This window comes from Euleptes europaea, chromosome 4 (genome assembly GCF_029931775.1).
Source record: "Euleptes europaea isolate rEulEur1 chromosome 4, rEulEur1.hap1, whole genome shotgun sequence".
Taxonomy (NCBI): domain Eukaryota; kingdom Metazoa; phylum Chordata; class Lepidosauria; order Squamata; family Sphaerodactylidae; genus Euleptes; species Euleptes europaea.
The window spans coordinates 426,989-446,236 of record NC_079315.1 but is presented as its reverse complement, the minus strand read 5'-3'; the positions used below and the strand labels follow the sequence as shown (position 1 = coordinate 446,236).

Below are 19,248 nucleotides of genomic sequence, written 5' to 3'. Positions count from 1 at the left end.
ACTGGCATTGTCCCCTTATCTCAGGAGAAGATAACATGGCAGTGTGGGCTAGTTGTTAGAGCACCAAGCTAGGCTCGGAGTGACATGGGTGGAGCCTCTGTTCAGCCATGGAGCTGGGCGGAGTGTCCTTGGCCCTAAAGGGAGGCAAGAACCATGCAGCCCCCCCTGAGATCTTTTCAGGTGTCATAATTCAGATGGGGCGTCTGCAGCCACAACCATGTAAGGCGCGGCCTTCCCGGACTTTGGCGCCAGGGGAGCTGACGCAACAGCAGCAGGCCAGGCCGCAGCAGATGTACCTACCCCAGGGGTTGGCACCGAGCAGCCCAGGGCTGGCATGGACGCCTCACCCAATGTGGGGGGGGGCCTGCCAGGCAAATGGGCTTGCGCTGGGCAGCCGAGCTGGGGAAGGGGCAGCCGAGCTGGGGAAGGGGACTAGCAAGACACCATTCTCTGACAGGGCCTGCTGGCAGAGAGGGAAGGAAGGAAAAAAGCCCTCCTCGTGAGTAACGCCAGCACAGGTGGAAGAGCCAGGCCCTGCCTGAGAGAAGCCTGGCTGATGAGGGATAATGGGAACAGGGGAGCACCTGGGGAGGAGGGTGGTGGCTGTGAAGGAACAGGTGGAGGAGATTCAGGGGGAAAGGGATCAAGAGGTAGAAAGGGCCGGCCGAGGAGGAGTTTGGACGGAGCTCACAGCACAGAGGGAAGGGGAGCTCAGCGCGAAGCAGAAGTGCCGGGCAGAGGAGGCACCGGGAGTCATCCTCCAGTGCCTCTGCCCAGTCTGAGGCTGGCCCAACAGGGACTGGGGAGTCAGGGCAGCCCAGAAGGGGGCGCCCCAGCTTACACCAGGAGAGAAGGGTCTCCGGGTGGCAGACAGGCAGATGTCCCCAGAAGCTTCAGCTGAAAGAAGAGCCAAACTCACCCTTACAGATGGCTGTCAGCTTTCGTTTGTCCCTTGTTTCCTGCCCTACCGTGCCTTCCTTACTTCTTGTAAGTAGAAGGCAGATCCACACGAATTTGCATCACTCCCTCCTTGAGTGGAAGCAACCACCCTCCCTAGCGCGATGGGCACAGTCCTCACCCTGAAAGCACCCGGTGGCCTCAATCCCGCAAGCGGGGAAATCCCTTTGTTGCTGAATGGGGAATGGCCGGCTGCTGGTGCGCTGGTGGGCTTCCTCTCCTCAGACAGCTTTGTCCAGTCTCAACTCTCAGGGATCTTGTGTGATCGGAAGAACAGGATGGGGTCTGCTTTCTCCCTCAAGACTTCAGTAGGGAAGGGTTTTTTATTTTGGCTGGCACCTTCCCTTGACAGAAGTCTCCTCTGGCCTCTCTGGAGGGGGGGGGGACCCCACTGGGTGGCTCTTGGCCCTGTGAGGGAGAAGGGAAGGCCTCATTCCCTCAGTTTGGGTCTCCCCAGTTATTAGCAGAGGAAGCCCATGCACACACCCCTCAGGCCAAATAGTAGAGAAGCCTCCGGATTCTCCTGTCTCTACTGTCCCTTACCAACAGGTCAGAAACAGGGGGAAAGACAGCAGGAGCCCCGACTCCTTGAACTCCCTTACGCAACTGGTATCCTTTTGGAAATGCAGCCCTGCTGAACCCAGGCAGGAAGACCACTAAGGGGGGAGCCTGGGGAATCTTTCCTCCAGGAAAACTCATCTGATGGTCGGCCTGCCAGGGTCGCAGCCAGAGGGCCCTTCTAGCTGCCAGTTGTGTGGCCATGGCCCTTGCTGACAGGGACATTGTGTCCAGGGTGGAGTCAGCCAAGAAGGTAACAGCCTTTAATAACCTAGAAGCGCCTTCTAGGGCGTTCCTATCGTCCTCAGGGATCAATTGCTGCAGTTTTCGGGTCCAAACGATGGCTGCCTGGGATACTAGGGCTGAAGTGATGGAGGCGCTAGCCGCTAGGGCCGAAGCCTCATGAGCCCTTTTGAGGGCTAATTCAGCTTTCCTATCCATTGGGTCGCATATGGAACCCATGCCGTCTCTTGCCACCAGATCGAAGGAGTGTAAAGCGGTGACTGAGGCCTCTACTACAGGAACCTGTAACAGCTGAGCAGATGATGAGGCTAATAAGTAGAACTTTTTAACTCCCGCTGGTAGTTGTTTGTGTTGGAAATACAATGTCTAGTGCACAAAGATTGATTAAAGAAAGGAAGATCAGCAGGGGGCAGCAAGTGTAAGAGTTAGATAGATAGAAAGGTTGTGATCCTTCTCCCTTCTCTTCCTGTGTTCTTGTTTGTTCCCATCATGCACCCCTACTGTTCCTTCTAGTTACAGTGAAAGAGAGGAATAACAGGCCGCATGTTGCCGTTAGTTATGGACCCTAGTTAGAAATAAGCCTGTCTCTCAGTAGTTTACCAAGTTTGTGATTTCTGAATAAACTCACTTTGTTTAGTCCTTAATCAGACTCAGGATCATTCTTAAGAAAAACTCCATTTCCTTCAGTTTGTTCCCCAGAGGTTTCTCCCACTCAGAAGTGATAATGGAGGAGAAATAGTCTGGGACAGGGGAAGGTCTTCAAAAAGTGCAGGCCACCCTCAGCCCCAGGAGATCACTGCTTACTGGTTAAGAACTGTTCATGTTTATCTTCCTTACCATTTTCAGAGGGAAAAAAGGAAGTTCCAAATGGAAAAGGAAACAGTTGATTTTGCTAGGATAGCTTTTCATCTTCTTACCACAAGGTAAGACGTTTATTGTTAGTGCGTTAACCCCACATAAGTAAAGCTGCACTCGGCCACCTTCCTGAACCGCTTTGCCCAGGAGACGAGCCAAAGAAGGACCGGGCCATTAACGTGGGTGTTAGGAGACTCTCCTTCCCTGGGGAAAGGACCAGGCCACCTGGTTCTCACCCAGGTCCAAACAATCTTCTGGGGCTCTTTATGACAACTGAGAAGAGAGACTATATCCCTTTTAATTCTGCAATGACATTCCAAGATCAAGGGGGACTGGAGACATGATATTCTTTCCAGAGAGCTGAAAGTAGCCTATTAAGACCGCTCTGTGTGTGTGTGTGGGGGGGGGAGTTACCGCCCTTGGATCTGTGCCCTGCTGTCCCGCATCAAGAGCCACTGGGGCTGCACGTCTTTCATCCTCTGCTCAAACATATTTGGTGGGCTTTTGAAACACTCCAACCTCTGACTCACCCAGATTGGTGGGGCTAACGAAGCAACCCTCTCTTGACCAGGCTACCTCCATTGCTCTGCAAAAAGCTGCTGGCGTTCCCAAGTGGAGGGAGAAGGGTCAGGAAAGGCAGAGCAGGGCGACCTAAGGTGACGAGGCAGAGGGCCCAGGTGTCCCGGCTCAGGAACAGCTACTGCAGCTTCCGGTGCCCCAAGAGGATGGCCACTGTGGTCAGGGTGTCACAACAAGCCTGCCGAAGAGGAGTGGGAGAGGACGGGCCAAGCATGACACTGTTCCATCTTTCTCCCCTGGACGGAGAGAAGAGGGGCTCTGGGGAGAGCTTTCCTCCTGTGGACCTGCAATGGCCTCTGCCTCTGGTCGGCCTGGAGGTCTTCCCCCAGGGATGCCCTTGCTGCTGCCCAGGGCAGAAACCCGGGACCTTGGCTTCGTGCCCAAGCGCCTGTCGATGACTTCGGTGCTTTTGTCATGCAGGTGGAGCAGGAGAAGCACCAGGCTGTAGAGGGCAAGGTCTTTCAGGGCCCTCATGGCTCCCCTTCCCAACATGGTCCCCAAAGTGTTGAAAGCAAAGGTCCTTCCCCACTGTGGAGACGGTCCTGGCCACCGACAATTTATTCCTGCAAGGAGAGAGATTGGGTGAGGGGGAGTCAAAAGGGCTGGAGGTCTTCCCCCAGGGATGCCCTTGCTGCTGCCCAGGGCAGAAACCCGGGACCTTGGCTTCGTGCCCAAGCGCCTGTCGATGACTTCGGTGCTTTCGTCATGCAGGTGGAGCAGGAGAGGCACCAGGCTGTAGAGGGCAAGGTCTTTCAGGGCCCTCATGGCTCCCCTTCCCAGCATGGTCCCAAAGGTGTTGAAAGCAAAGGCACGGGCCAGGTGGGACTCCTGTGGGGTGGGGGGTGGGGAACGTGAAATTTAAATGGGCCTTTTCCTTGCCAGGTTGAGCTCGACAAAACAAACTGTTCTGATTATTTTTTCAGTAGAGGAAAAGCAGGTTGCCGACAGTGCTAATGGACGCCCACCTTGGAGGTCCACTCTATCGGCACCCCCATCCCTGCAGTTTTACATTTTTTACGACTCAGCTGCCCGATGAATGTGTCAATGGAGGCATGCGCGTGCACTGCTTCCAAAACTTAAAGAGATTTCCCTTCTACCGAGGAAACTCAGGTGGACTATCCTCTTATGCTCACAACAGCCCTGCAAGGATGACAGGCGGAGAGAGAGCAACTGGCACAAGGTCACTGAGGATGCAATCCTAAACATGAGGGAGTCAGCAGGCCCGAGCTCGGTGGGCCTGACTTTTGAGTAAGCATGCTCAGACTTGTGCTGTTGGGGTTTGGACGGAGTGGAACCCAGTTCTCTCCAGCCCCGGCCCAGCATTCCAGCCCCTGGTTCATCCTGCCTCTCGCCCTCCTGGAAGGGGTCCCTCCCCACTATTCCACCTGGGAACACCCAACCACCTGCTCTCGTCCTGTCCTGGGCATGAATGAGCAAGGCCTCATTGCCAGGGCTCCTCCAGACACATATGGGAAGGGGAGGCAGACCCAGAGGCCAAGCCCGCCACATTCAGTCATCGGGCCTGTGAACTTGCCGCCTCCACGGCCAAACCAGGAGAAAGCCCTGTTCCCAGGCTCTTCGCCTTCAGGCTAGCTGTGCTGCCCTGGCACCCCTCCGGTACCTCCCAACTCATCCCTCCAGCCAGCAGGGACTGACCCTAGCAGAGTGGGACTGACAGCATCCAAGAGGGGGAGCATACAGCCAGCCACCTCCGCTGCCAGAGTGGGGAAGGTGACCTCCGCAAAGCAAAGGTGCAGCTGGCCAAACAGCCTCTGGGCCTTCTGTTGGTCCGGCTCCTGCAAGCTCTTCACTGCCTCTGGCAGCAGAGGCAGCAGCTTCCACACCTGAGGGAGACAAAACATGACTGGCTCCTTGAAGCTGCTTGGCCAGGCTCTCTGGAGAGGGCCCCCAAGGCCAGCCAGAGGGGGCAACCTCTGAAGAAGCTAAGCAAGAAGATGGCAAAGGTGAGCATGTATGCAACAGCATGCCAATGCTCTTGTTGAGCCTCTCGTCTTTCCAGAGGGGCTGGAGCAATAGCTGGATCGTGTGCCCAAAGACTCAGATGTACGACATCTGGCACAACGAGGAGGAGGCGGCAGCCCATTTTGAGCCCCTGCACTTCCACAGTCCCTGAGTTGCCAGTTCCCGTTTGCCCCAGGAGAGACAGAATGTGGCCACTGGGGGTACGGAGTACAAGAGCAACTGGGAATCCTGGTTCTGCCCACAATGGCCCGCTTAAAGGGCTCCCCAATTCCAAGACCCGACTTCTGGCTCTGGGGTGGGGAATGGAAAGCACAGCAAAGAGTGAACGTGTGTGAATAGGGAATGGGCAGGAGGGGGGGTGTCTCTCACCTGCTGTGGTTTATCTGCCAGATTGAGCAAGCCATCCAGGGCCAGCGAGTGCAGGGCATGAGGTGACATCAGCTGCCCAATGAGAAGGTGGAGGGTTCCCTCTGTGATGATGGAGACAGGTGCAGAGGAGCTAAAAGGAACCAGAGGAGAGATCTGCCTGAGAACCTGAGAAAAGGTGTCCTCCAACCTGTCCCCGCAAATGAAGCTTCTCCTCTGGCTCATCCCAGAGTGGCTCCTCCAATAATGTCCTGCAGAGGCCCCCCACCTTCCGAGCAGGAAGTGCCCCCCCTGTGGTGCGGGGACCCTCCTCTTGAAATGGGAATCTGAGGTGGTGGCAGGTCCTTCCTCTGATACTCACTGCCAAGCGCAGAGGGGCAACCTCCTCTGCAGAGAAATGGGGTTTGAGCAGCTGCCCCTGCAGGCAGCCCCTCAGGTGTTTGAGGTCTTCACCAGATTGATATCAACGTTTAAAATTTGGTGCGCAATAATTGCAGCCAAATCTGTGTGGGTTGCACCAGCGCTGATCTGACCGGGTTTACTCTACGTTGGAAACACTAAGTTTTTGCTTTCCCCTGTAATGTGTACCTGACAATTTAGGGTCAGAAAGTGCATGTGTCTGTGGTCGTCCACATCGGATCCAGTGTTGCATCATCAGGCGGTGCTCCTGCCTCGCTGTTCCGCCGCGCGCCTGCAGATCCAGACCTCCCTCGTCGAGGGTAGAATCAAACTCCTCACATAGCCGCCTGTATCGGGAAAGGCAGTCCTTTGAGGACTGCCGCCCATAGCCAAAGTTCTGGAGCTGCACGGCGAACTCCATGAAGATCCGGAGGCAGTCCTCCCGTGTGCACCCCAAAAGTGCCCCGAAGCCCAGATCTCTGGATTCCAAATACTGGAGGAGGCTTCTTGTTTCATTGCGGGTCCACCGTCTGTGAGTCATTTTTTCCCCTCCGCAATGGTAACAGTGTGTGCGTAGGGGGAAAGGGCGTGGTCCTAACTTTTGAAAACGAAACAAAGTGGGGTTCCTCTAAGCAATCTGCCAGCGACACACGTGACTAGTTACCCGGATTGCGCTGTGGAGTGGGGACGCTCAAGCCATTAACAGGGTGCAATTGTTGTTAATTTCCAGGCATTGGCTGGAGACTGTTAGTGTGGAAAAAGTTCAATGTGTCCTAAATTTTTACTGCAGGCTCACCTCCAAGAAAAAACGGGAATTAATTTTTATAGAAAATCCAACTGACTATTAATGCCCATGTCCCGTCCCCCACCCTCCTGCTGTAAGGTGCCCATTGTAAATTAACCGGCAACTGTGCATCACGACCCACTTCCTTTCTCCCCTGTCTGTGATGCCACCAATCCAAATGATGTGCCCCGTTTTTCCATTTTTTTCTTGGACGGTGATAGCAACGCGAACACCACGCACACAGGAGTCACTCGCTGCGCCACAGGCGCAACAGTGAGCGCATGATACATTTTCATGCATGTCCTCTGTCCATCCATTTCAACAGCGTGCGATTTGACTTGAGGGGTCTGCGCGGGGGGGTATGTAGAATGCGCACATCACTTGTTATGTTGCAATCCACCCCCCGTGGCCCGGAAAGCGGTAATTGCTGGTTAAAGTGTTTGATTGGGCACGCCCCCTCACTCTCCCAGTCCCGAAGTCAGCAACGGCGCGCGCATGCCCAGGCACACAATCCATCCCTGTCCACTCGCCAAGGAGAGATGTTTGGTGTCAGATGGCTTCTCCGTGGCCGCGGGGTTTGGAATGGAGTGTCTTTGAAGTGGAGCGAATGCTCCATTTTATCAGAGGTCTTGGGCTGTGTGACGATGTTTTCCGCCCAGAACTAGACCCTAATCTCGCCCGCAATCCACAGTAATTGCGCGTGATGCATTTGCAAAAGTCGCCAGCTCAATGCGCGCGGCTAGCCATGCGCGGTCAGGCACTCAGTGCCACAGACGGTTTCTATGGGTCGTTTCATCAGCCAGAAGATTTTGGGAAGACGGCAGGCGCGTTGGGGAACCCATGCCAAGGCTTCCTCCCCACTATTGGTCGGTAATGGCGATAAGGGAGGCGGCCATAAGAGAGAGGGCGTTGTTCAGTGAGGGTAAGGGACTGATGCTGCCATCCATCCAAAGAAATGCAAACATGTGGTGGTCAGAAAAAACAACCATGCCCATAACTGTGCCATATAATGTAAGGAGGGAACCCTGTATTCGCCCCAAGCAGCTTTCTGGTCTTTCAAGTAAAGGGACGGGAAGCCCATGTTCCAGGATGAGAACAAGACTGCAACTGTGCGGGACAGGTTAGTGCAGTAGACTTGGAGGCAGCACTGTTTGCACCCCCAATAGTAGCTATCAAGAACGCGTCATGGCTGATCAGTAACCGTGTTAACATGCTAACCAATTTATGTGTTCAAATACCTGCAGAAATGGAGAGAAGGTGGTGCTCCTGCGACATCAGTTGGGTCAACGGAGAGAGAAGTACAGGTGAGTGCACCCGCAACGCGGCATCAAGACAGCTGCAGGGTGTTGGGCCGCTGAAAACAAACTGTCTGCAACATGAATGGTTGCTTTGTTCTCTACATTACATGAAGAACAGTCACCGTGGGACCATGTGAGAGCTGCTGAAGAAAGGTGGAGAATGCGATGTAAGTAGAGCAACTCGCCATTGTTGAATGTACCATCTGTCAACATCCATCTGTTGTTGTGTGTTATTCTTGTCCATCAGCCCTCTGTTTTTACCAGATACTCACAAAGTGGAAAGATGAGAAGCTCAGCTGACTTATTTCACAGTGCATGGGCACTTATGTGTATTCTTGATGTTCCCGGGAAAACCCCGGTAAACCAATAATGGCCTTTGGCCTGGCAGAGTTTCTGCCAGTAAACGTAGGGTTGTGGGCCAAACCTATCATTTGATTCAGTTTTACATATTAAGTTCCTACCTAACCTGGTCCTTCCCTGGGTGGGGATGTTTGACTAACCAGGGTATTCTCTCCGCCCGCCTCCCTCTCTCCAATTAATAAAATACCCAGCATATAGGTCAGCACTGTACTAATCCCCGTATTGTTGCGGGAATGTAATTTGGATAAACCGGCCTGCAGTCCCAACAGTGGGCGATTTAGACTAGTGACAGCATGTGTTTTTTTCTCAATTCAATTTTTCACAGATGAGGAGCTGGAGTTCCGTGTTCGGCAGCTGGAAACAATTTGTTACTGGCAATGCGCACAGTGAAGAATGATTACCTCAAGGTATAGCCCCCTCTAGTACGCAGTTGGGCATTGCTGACCCTTGTGTCGACCTCACAGACCAACGTTTAGTATGCTGACCTTGCGAATGCGGCAGTTTGCCCGTGTGTCCCACTGTTACTCTGGCCAGATGTCGCTTCCTCACTCAGTCTTCTGACTGCGTCCCACAGCATCAGGGATGGTCAGCATTGGGTGATTATCACCATTTGTTTCCTTTGTTTCAAAAGTCCTGCTTGATTGCTGGGGAAGTCTAGCCAATAGCATCAAGCAATCAGGTCACATGACCGCCGTCCCCCTTCCTCCCTGTCCTCTTCCCTCCTTCTTCCTTCCAGGGCCAGCAGCATGGAGAAGCACCAAGAAAGACTTCCGGTAATTGAGCTGATCCCAGCACACGTCCCTTGGGAAAGCTCCCAAGGGAATCCAAAAAACGCTTTGAATTGGAGTGCTTTTAGCACACCAACCCGGTTCTAAAAAGTGGACCGGGATGCAGGAATTCCTCTGCAGCCCGAAGAAAGCGGTGTGACTCCCATACTCTCAGAGGGAGCTTTTTTAAGTCCCCTGGAGGTGTGGATGTTTGTCCCGCTGGCATCGAGGGGAGAAGGCATCGCAGCAAGCGTTTCTTTGGCTTTAGGCTTGGACCTCCATTACCTATAACCAACTTATGAACCCAAAACCCACTTATTTATCGCCAAGTGCCAATACAGCAATTTAACCTGAATACTGGACATTATTGCTAGGGTTGCCAGGTCTCCAGCCACCACCTGGAGGTTGGCAGCCCTAGTAGGGGAAGGGGGAGGGATGGAGAAAGGAAGGAACTGGGAGAGGAAAGAGAATGAAGGAACTGGGGAAGGAAGGAAGAAAGAAAGGGGGGAGGGACAGAGAAAGAAAGAAAGAAAGAAAGAAAGAAAAAGAGAGAAAGAGAGAAAGAGAGAAAGAAAGAAAGAAAGAAAGAGGAAGGTAGGAAGGAACTGGAAAAGGAAAGAGAAGGAAGGAACTGGGGAAGAAAGGATGTAAGGAAGAAAGGAAGTGTCCTGGGTCGGGCCTCAAGCCCCACCCAGGACTTGCTCCAGGATGCACACCCGAAGTTCTCCCCCCCCTTACCTGCAGCTCTGGGGAGGCGGCGAGGCGACGGAGCGGGACGGCGGAGACGTTGGGCCCCAGCGCGGCGGCATTGGGCACCTGCTGTCAGGGGCAGGGGAGGAGGGGGCGGCGAGAGCGAGGGCGAGCACGCCAACACTTGCGACCCCACCAGCCTGCGGGCAACCTTAGGGGGCGAGGAGGGAGAAGGCAGAGGCCACGCAGTCATGCCCAAGCCAGAGGACTCGAGGGTGGCTCCGGCTACCCCACAAGCTTACCGCAGGAGTCAGGGACGAGCCCGAACGGGGGAGAGGGGGAGGACGGCGGGAGATGGCAGGCCTTTTTCTGGCGGACGCGCGGCTGTTGAGGGGCCGCCTGGCCCTCCACAAGCGCCCGGAGGAGGCGGGCGAAAACGGCAGGGGGAGAGGCGCCTGAGGCGGAGGACGATGGCAGCGGCAGCCTGGAGCTGGACTGCTGGGAGCCGCCTGAGGGGGACAAGGAGGAGGAAGGCGGTGAGGAGGAGCTGCTGCTGGAGCCTAGAGGAGGAGGCCCCGCCTCGTTGCTGCTGGCCTACCCGCCGCCTATCAGCTGTTGCGGGGCAAGAGGGGGGGAAGAGGAAGAAGCCAGCCGCGTGCGTGCGAGGCAGGAAGCTGATCCGCCGACGCACGCACGGTGGGGGGGAGAGCTCAGCTGAGAGAGGGAGGGGCACAGACGACCCAGGAGGCCTTTTGGAGCTCACCCACGCGTGCCGGCAAAGAGGGCTACGCGTGCCGGAAGTGGCACGCATGCCATAGGTTCGCCAACACGGATCTAGTGACTTTAAACAGATGGACCAGTACCTGAGGCCTTTTATACAAGGATATTTCCCCGCGGTCACCCCTGCTTCGGGGGTTCCTTTTGATTTTGCATGCCTTTTCCACCTGCCTTGCTCTCCCTGCATGTTTCCCCCGCATTTTTCAGATTCTGGCTAAAACAGCAGCTGGAAAACATGAGCAAAACACCTGACGGGTGAAAAAGGCATGCATAATCAAAAGGAAGCCCCGAAGCAGTCAGAAGCGACCATGGGGAAACATCCCTGCATAAAAGGCCTGAGATGGAGCTGATGTCCACAAATATCTGCCATTCAAATTTAGGAGCTGGATAGTAAATGGGGAAATGTTGGAATTTACAGATTGTTTCCCTCAAATAATCAAAGTCTGGCACATGAACTGCTACAAAACGTGGGTTGGCAGGATCTGAGCTTCAAAATGAGCCAGCAGTTTCCAGGACACGTGAGCTTCGTGCCATGGGGACAGAGCATGGCAGGCGCCCTCCAGAGCGACCTTCTCATAGAGCCTTAAATGAGTAGGCAGCTCTGCAGAGCAAGTCCCTCCGCCCCTGTAAGATGGGACCCAGACTGGCCCCTGCCCGTATTTACTTAACCATCTAGGGCAGGTTTCCCCAACCCTTCTGAGCCTGGCGGGCACCTTTAGAATTCTGGCATAGGGTGGTGGGCGCAGCCACAAAAAGGCGGCCACGGGAGGCAGAGCCATGTGAAAACAGAGGAAGCCCACGTGCAGGGGAGAAGAGGGGTAATCTAGGGACAGAAAAGGAATCCTGATTGTCAGAACAAGTCCAGGACCAGTATAAATGCGTGTATACCTCTTATTGAACAAATGACCATACAAAGATTAACAAGTCCAACTGTTAGAAAAGTACAAAATGCCATGATAAAAAACAGTTACAACAGCTCTTAACATACAAAGTGCATAAAACTGGACTTGTATGACACTTATAAAATGAAGGAAACAAAGTCCTCAAGGCCAGATGAATTGCATCATGGATGTAATTTCTGAGCCACTGTCCATATTTTGTTAGAATTCTTGGAGAACAGGTGAGGTGCAAGAAGATTGGAGGCGGGCAAACATTGTCCCCAGCTTCAAGAAGGGGAAAAGGAGGATCCGGGTAACTACCGATCCATCAGCTTGACATCTATACCAGGAAAAGTTTTTGAACAAATCATCAGTCCTTGAGCATTTAGAAAGGATGGCTGTGATTACTAAGAGCCAGCATGGGTTTCTCATGTCATGCGAGAGTTACTACCTTGCTGGATCAGGGGAATGCTGTGGACATAATTTATCTGGATTTCAGTAACGTTTTTAAGAACATAAGAAAGGCCCTGCTCGATCAAACAAAAGGCCCCTCAAGTCCAGCAGTCTGTTCACAGAGTGGCCAACCAGGTGCCTCTAGGGAGCCACCAAACAAGACAACTGCAGCAGCATTTATCCTGCCTGTCTTCCACGGCACCTAACATAATAGGCATGCTCCTCTGATCCTGGAGAGGACAGGTATGCATCATGACTGGTATCCATTTTGACCAGTAGCCATGGATAGCCCTCTCCTCCATGAACATGTCCATTCCCCTCTTAAAGCCTTCCAAGTTGGCAGCCATCACCACATCCTGGGGCAGGGAGTTCCACAATTGAACTGTGTTTTAAGCAGAAGACAGATGACCATCTGTCAGAAATGCTGGTTCTGTGAACCCAGGCAGATCATGAGAGGGAGGGCAGGAAGGATTGCTCCAGTATATGGCTCTTGTGGCCCTTTCTTACATGCCCAGGGTAGAAGAAGAAGAGTTGGTTTTTATATGCTGACTTTCTCTACCACTTAAGGCAGAATCAAACCGGCTTACAGTCACCTTCCCTCACCCTCCTCACAACAGACACCCTGTGAGGTAGGTGAGGCTGAGAGAGTGCGACTTGCCCAAGGTCATCCAGCTGGCTTTGTGTGTAGGAGTGGGGAAACCAACCGAGTTCACAAGATTAGCCTCTGGCGCTCATGTGGAGGAGCGGGAAATCAAACCTGGTTCTCCAGATCAGACTCCACCACTCCAAACCGCTGCTCTTAACCACTACACCACGCTGGCCCATCGCCACTTTGAGGTCAGGAAGCAATTTTTCTCCAGGCCAAATTGGCCAGAGATGCTGGAGGGTTTTTTTTGGCCATCTACTGGGCATGGAGCAGGGGTCACTGGGTGTGAAGGGGTAGTTGTGAATTTCCTGCATTGTGCAGGGGGTTGGTCTAGATGACCCTGGTGATCCCTTCCATCTCTATGTTTCTAAAGAAGGCCAAGTAGTGAATTTTGCAAATAGAAATGCACATTGGAGAATTGGGGTGGGGGGGGGAGCTTTTTTTTTTTTTAAACGGATCAATTTAAGAGCACATCAGTGCAAATCCTTATTGTTCAGCTGTTCCAACTAGTTTCATTGTTCAGTGGTTCCAATTCACTTTCTGCAGCCATCCTTATCACCCTCTTAAAAGCACTGCAGTAGGAAGGGTAAACAATTGGTGATTTTTAAAAAATCTAAAAAAATGTGAGAAATTAACACTGACTTCCCAAAGGGCCTCTCTGGCTATCCCCACGGATTCAGTGCCGAGTAATTTGGCACAAACATTAATACTGTTTGGGCTAATCCAGAATTAGCCGATGCAAAACTTTTCCCGGGCCGTGAGGAGAGCCCGGCTCCTTTTCCAGCAGCCGTGAGTGACGCTGTGCAAGAACGGCCCTCTCCCCCGGAGGCTTGAAAGCAGGAGTCCCCAGCACAGGCAGCCTTCCAGACACACAGGGATGGATTCTGAGTTGTTCCAGGGATGGCGGCTTTGGTGCTGGTGCGGCTGCGCATGCTCTCCTCGCCCCACACACAATGCTGGAAAAGGGGCGCAGGCACTGTCAATTTTGCCGCGTTCTCTTCAAGAAGACTTTGTGCATATAATCCCAGAATTTCCCCTGATCCGACTCGTTGTTACGAATCATCGCTGAGAGGGCTTCAGCTTGATCGAGGCTCTGCCAGTAATCCTGCAGCCACATCTCTTTCCAACTGAAACACAGAGAAGAAAACAGATGCCGCAAACCATAACAGAAGAGGAGCCCCTTAAGACGGGAACCAGCAAACCCCCCACAAGCAATCTGCAGAGGCAAGGTAAGACAGACTGTGGGTATTGGGAGAACCGGGTACAATCTGCAGGTATGACCACGCACGGGTGGGGGACAGTAGCCGGCTCCTGACGATCGTGGCTGCCAGTCAGACCCACATGACCCTCCCCTTATTCTCCGAATCCTCCAGTCTAGCTTCTTTCACCCTCTGCTGCCATCAGCTGTGTGGGATTTCAGCAGTTCAGGTGCTTCTGACTATGTTGCTACTCTTGCCCCCCAGATAAAACAAGCAAATGCTCTTTTCAGCACCTACTATCTGGCAGGGGTTTAAGAGCAGATAAAAATATATATATTAAAAAGAAAAACAGACATTGTAACGACGTCATAAGACGTCATAAACTCCAGAATGTCCCTGGAGAGCCACTGCCAGTTTGAGTAGACAGGAACGTAGGCAGATCACGAGCGGGAGGGCAGGAAGGGTTGGGTCAATGTTTGGCTCTCGTGGCCCTTCCTTACATGCCCAGGGAAATGCCGATGGCCACTTCAAACTCACACTCTTATGCCAACAGCAACTGGACCAGCTTCCTTTCTATGGACAGCTAAAGCTCAGCAGGACCCTCAGCAGCTGCTCTCAGCTCTCTTTTAAAGACACCGTGAAATAAGCCCTCCTGGAAAGCCATTCCTGAGGCATAAGACTTGGCACCTGCACATCTGAATGTTCAGAGTCTCACACACATTACCATGCCGCAATCCTGAACAACCATGTGAGGATGGATGGTATTACCATCTCGGTGGCTGAGGCAGGGGTCACAGGTGCACAATCTGTCATTGTGCCAGGAATGGCTTCATAGGACAGCTTATTCAGCAGAACACTCAACTGGAAAAGTGTGCTGCACACTGTACTTTGTGTCAGCGGACATGGTCAGAGGGTTGTGGATGTTGGCAGCACTCTCTATTTCAAGTTTAACTACTTTCAGAATCTCTGGGGTGAGCCACAGTTGCAAAACGGAGCAGCAGCTCCCAGAGAGGCCACTTAGCGCCCAGTACCTGTCTCCGTCAGGGATGTCCTCAATGTTTCCGAACCCAGGGGCTGGTGGGGGGCACCCCATGTGGGTGGACTGGGCAATATAAGGCTCAGGAGCCGGCACTTTCCCGCCAGTCCTCTTGTGTTCCCTCTCGGCTGCAAGTCTGGCGTTCTCTTGTTCACACACAAAACACTCAAACCCATTCAGGTAATTCGGCAGGGTCTCGTCGTTCACTCCCCATTCACGCCTCTCTAAGTTCTCCAGTAAGAACTGGTTCGTGATGCCACCCGGATTCTTATATTCCAGGTATTTCATGTACTCGTCTGGGTTCCTGTCCAGGAAGTGAAGGTAATCTGCTAGTTCCTTGGGGCTCTCGAAGTCGTCGATGAGAATGATGGAATGGTTGTTGGGCATCCAGTCCCGTACCGACGGTGAGCCTCGATATACTGGGACGGCGCCGACGTGCATGGGCCTCCAGAGCTTCTCGGTCATGTAGTCGTGGCAAATGGCGTTCTCCATGGCCAGGTGAAACTTGTAGTTGGAGATGAGAGCCATGAATTCAGGGTCTTCTGTGGTTGCGGTAGACGTGTCCCTCAGCCGCTTACTGGGAAGCTCTCGGTTGTTTAGGCACTCACCGTAGGAGTCCACCTACAAGAGGAATAATTTCAAAACTGTTGCTTTTTGCTCCATGCTGAATATCAGAATGAGATCTTGGCTTGCCTCCGGCTAGCATCTCTTCTTCCTTAGCAGCAGGAACATTTGAAACAGTTTTGGGCGCTCTGTTTCTTTTTCTCATCACACATTCATTCCCTCCCAAGCAATCTGTCATGTCCCATAACAGAAGAGCCATCTCAAACCCGGCAAAATTCACCACATCCCTAGGTATTTTGTCCCAGATATTTACAGTGTTGAAACTCTAAGAGTTACCCAATGAGACGCAGATGTGTGGACAGGTTGGTAATGTCAACTGGGACAATAGTTTTGTTCACACTGTAGATGTGAAATTAGGTTAGCTAGTTTACGAAGATTATTTTATCCCTTAACCCCTGCTGCTGTGAATTATCAGTGCTCGTCTTGCATATGCTTTAAGAAGAAGAGTTGGTTTTTATATGCTGACTTTCTCTGCCACTTAAGGAAGAATCAAACTGGCTTACAATCACCTTCCCTTCCCCTCCCCACAACAGACACCCTGGGAGGTAGGTGGGGCTGAGAGAACTGTGATAGGCCCAAGGTCACCCAGCTGGCTTCATGTGGAGGAGTGGGGAAACCAACCCGGTTCACCAGATTAGCGTCGGCTGCTCATGTGGAGGAGTGGGGAATCGAACCCGTTTTTCGCACAGAAATACCCCAGATTGTACTTCTTGCCGTTTCATGGCATTTTGAACCCCCGGTCAAGAGTGGGCAAGATGCCCTGGGTGAAGTCTGTTGCCCATAAGAGCTTAAACACTCCTGTCTTCCAGTACCACAAGTTTCTTTGATTTTGATTCCGGAAGAGTGGCCACGCGAGACGGCTGCACCAAATGTAAGGAAGAATCTTGAGGTACTTCAAAGACCAACATATTTATCATAGAATAAACTTTTGTGGGGGGAAATCTACTTTGCCAGAAGCAGGTGCAATGTTATTCTCAGTAGGTAGATTGGTTTGTCTGTTGCTAGAACACACTCACATGTAGAAAAAATGGTGGCGCCAACAGGTAGCCCCGCATCCCCCGCTCTTTGGGCCCCTTCCTATCAACAAACGTTTTAGGAAGTGGGCTGTAGCCCATGAAAGTAGAAAAAAAAAACAATAAGCTCTGGCAGCCTTTCCAGCGCCACTGAAACTCTGCTGAGAACGTCAACAGGGGAACTTGGCATACGGTTTTCATCACCACACCGGACAAGGTTTGCTAGCTTAATTTCTTGCGCGTTGGGCTTCTGTTAATGGCACAAGAGCCCCCTACCTTGAAAGAAATGTGGCAGTCCTAAGATATGAAATAGATCACAGCAGACGGACAGACCTGCAGGGCCCTCTTGTTCCAGGGCCTTGCCTGGCCGCCCCCCCCCCCCACTTCTGACTGCATTTGACTACCGCAGCTTTCCTTTATGGGCAGTCCTTGGCTGTGGTCTTTTTGTGGTGCGTTTTTAACAGCTGTAGTTTCATTTATCCTTGAGCTCTGCAAGGTGGAAAGACGGCTAATACATGTTGTAAAGACACGAACAGACAAGTAAGTGCTGGGGGACGTGGTTTGCACCACCTCTGAGAGCCAGCGTGGTGTAGTGGTTAAGAGGGGTGGTTTGGAGCGGTGGGCTCTGATCTGGAGAACCGGGCTGGATTCCCTGAGCGGTGGATTGTAATCGGGTGAACCGGGTTGGTTTCCCCGCTCCTGCACACGAAGCCAGCTGGGTGACCTTGGGCTAGTCACAGCTCTCTCAGCGCCCCCACCCGCCTCCCAGGCTGTGCCTGTTGTGGGGAGGGGAGGGCGATCGTCAGCCGGTGTGGGTCTCCCTTGAGTGGCAGAGAGAGCCGGCCTCGCCAAGCCCGCCCCCCCGCGCGGCGGCTCACCTGGATGTGCTGCATGAGCTGCCGGACGTAGCGGTCGCGGTCGGAGGGCACGTGGCAGTGGGACTGGACGTAGAGGAGGGGCGCGAGGCGGCGCCGGGCGCGGTGGCGCTGGGCGAGGGTGCGGGCGGGCGGGCGGCGCAGGTAGGCGGCGCCGGGCAGCCACTGGGTGCTGAGCGGGTAGTGGGAGGCGCGGCGGAAGGTGGCGGAGAGGTTGAAGAGGGCCAGGCCGGCGCGGTGCGCCAGCAGGAAGTTGTTCATGGGCGACTCCTCGTGGAAGAGGGCCCAGGCCTGGTGGCGCAGGCGCGGCAGCGGCGCCTCGTACGCCCGGAAGTCGGTGCCGTAGAAGAGCAGCGCCCGCGTCCGCCGCAGCCCCCGCGCGCGCCGGTCCCGCGTCGACACGCACCGCGCCCCGCCCGGGCAACGCACCGACGCCGTCGCGCCCGGGAAGTGCGGGAACACCCCGCCGCTCCACCACAGCAGGATGGGCGGAGGCGAGGGCGGCGAGGAAGAAGGGGGGGCACCGCCGCCCCCCTCCTCCTCCTCCTCCGGCCCCCGCCGCCGCCACAGCCCGCCGCCGCCCCCCTCCTGCTCCTCCTCGCACCGCCCCACGCCCGCCTCGCAATGGCCCCCGGGGACCCCCGGCGGCGGCGGCCCCGCGCCTTCCCCCGGCCGCAGCCCGCAGGCCGACAGCAGCAGCAGCAGCAGCAGCGCCATGGCGAGGGGGCGGGGCCTTTCTGGGCCCCGCCTCCTCCTCGCTGCTGCTCCGCCCGCGCGCCCAGGGAGGGAGGGCGGCGGCGGCGGCCCAACCGCTTGGCCTGCGTGCGCGCGCGCGCGCCTTCGCGTGGGCTGCGGGGCGGCTGCAGGAGGAGAGGGGGGGCCTTGGCCAGTGCCCGAGCCGTGCTCCGGACGCGGGGGGGGCGGGGGCACCGCCAAGCCCCTCCTCCCTGGTGGTCCAGGAAGAGACGAGCCGGGAGGCGGCCCGGGGCCCTGGGCGGGGTCCGGCGGGCTGCACGGGCGGCGAGGGCTGAGCAGGCCTCGCCAGACACCCCCGCCGCCACGCACGAGCCCTGCTGGCCCGCCACGCGGGTCGCCTCTGGCCCCACGAGCGCTCGCTGACACGTCTGGGCTGCGGCGCACGTTGGCAGAGGCCCTCCGGAACAGCCCCCGCCCGCCAGCCCGCCCGCCCGCCGCAGGAGGGTGACATGGGCACCCCAGAAGAGCGGCTTCCCGACGGCCAACCCCCAAGGCCGGCCAGCCTCGGGCTCCCTCCCGCGGAAGTGGGGCGGGGGCCCGCCGGAGGGAAACGGGGGCGGCGCGGCCCACCACGGCGACGGTTCCCAGTCTCTTTCCGCAAAGCGGTGGGCGGACGGTGGGGTTCGCGTCGTCCTGGAGGATCCGCAGGGCGTCGGTGCTGCCAAGCCGACTGGACCCCGCCCCCCACCCCACCCCCATACACGGTCGCTCCAGCACCATTGCTTCGCTGGGTCCTTGAAGGGCTGTCACACAGAGGGGGTGGGCTCCCCTTCCCCGGAGGTTTTGAAGCAGAGGCTAGATGGCCACCTGTCAGCAATGCTGACCACATGAGCTTCTTTGGTGGGACAGCCAGGAGGACCTCTCCATGTGATCTGAATTGGATGAGTTAGAGTGGTTCCTCAGTGGAACAGGCTTCCTCGGGAGGTGGAGGGCTCTCCTTCCCTGGAGGTTTTGAAGCAGAGGCTAGATGGCCATCTGTCAGCAATGCTGATTCTATGACCTTGGGCAGATCATGAGAGGGAGGGCATCTTGGCCACCTTCTGGGCATGGAGTAGGGGGTCACTGGGGGTGCGTGGGGGGGAGGTCGTTGTGAATTTCCTGCATAGTGCAGGGGGTTGGACTAGATGACCCTGGTGGTCCCTTTCCAACTCT

General features: G+C 55.0%; 1 protein-coding gene across 1 annotated transcript; it reads right to left on the bottom strand.

The window, feature by feature from the left end:
• Positions 1-13,572: 13,572 nt before the first annotated feature.
• FUT11 (fucosyltransferase 11) lies at positions 13,573-18,816 on the bottom strand. The gene is made up of 4 exons (XM_056848284.1): positions 18,151-18,816; positions 17,344-17,886; positions 14,824-15,449; positions 13,573-13,720 (listed from the first exon to the last, which is right to left on the bottom strand). Exons 1-4 carry the CDS (start codon positions 18,814-18,816, stop codon positions 13,573-13,575), a joined length of 1,983 nt encoding a protein of 660 aa, XP_056704262.1.
• Between the last annotated feature and the right edge of the window lie 432 nt (positions 18,817-19,248).

What these genes read in the sequence shown, in the direction of transcription:
- FUT11 (XM_056848284.1), bottom strand. Translation starts at nt 18,816, where the DNA reads ATGGTGCTGGAGCGACCGTGTATGGGGGTGGGGTGGGGGGCGGGGTCC. An exon ending in GCGCGCACGCAGGCCAAGCG is followed by an intron (nt 17,887 to 18,150) that starts GTTGGGCCGCCG and finishes CGGGGGCCGGAG; the next exon opens with GAGGAGGAGGAGGGGGGCGG. An exon ending in GACATCCCTGACGGAGACAG is followed by an intron (nt 13,721 to 14,823) that starts GTACTGGGCGCT and finishes TCTGTGTTTCAG; the next exon opens with TTGGAAAGAGATGTGGCTGC.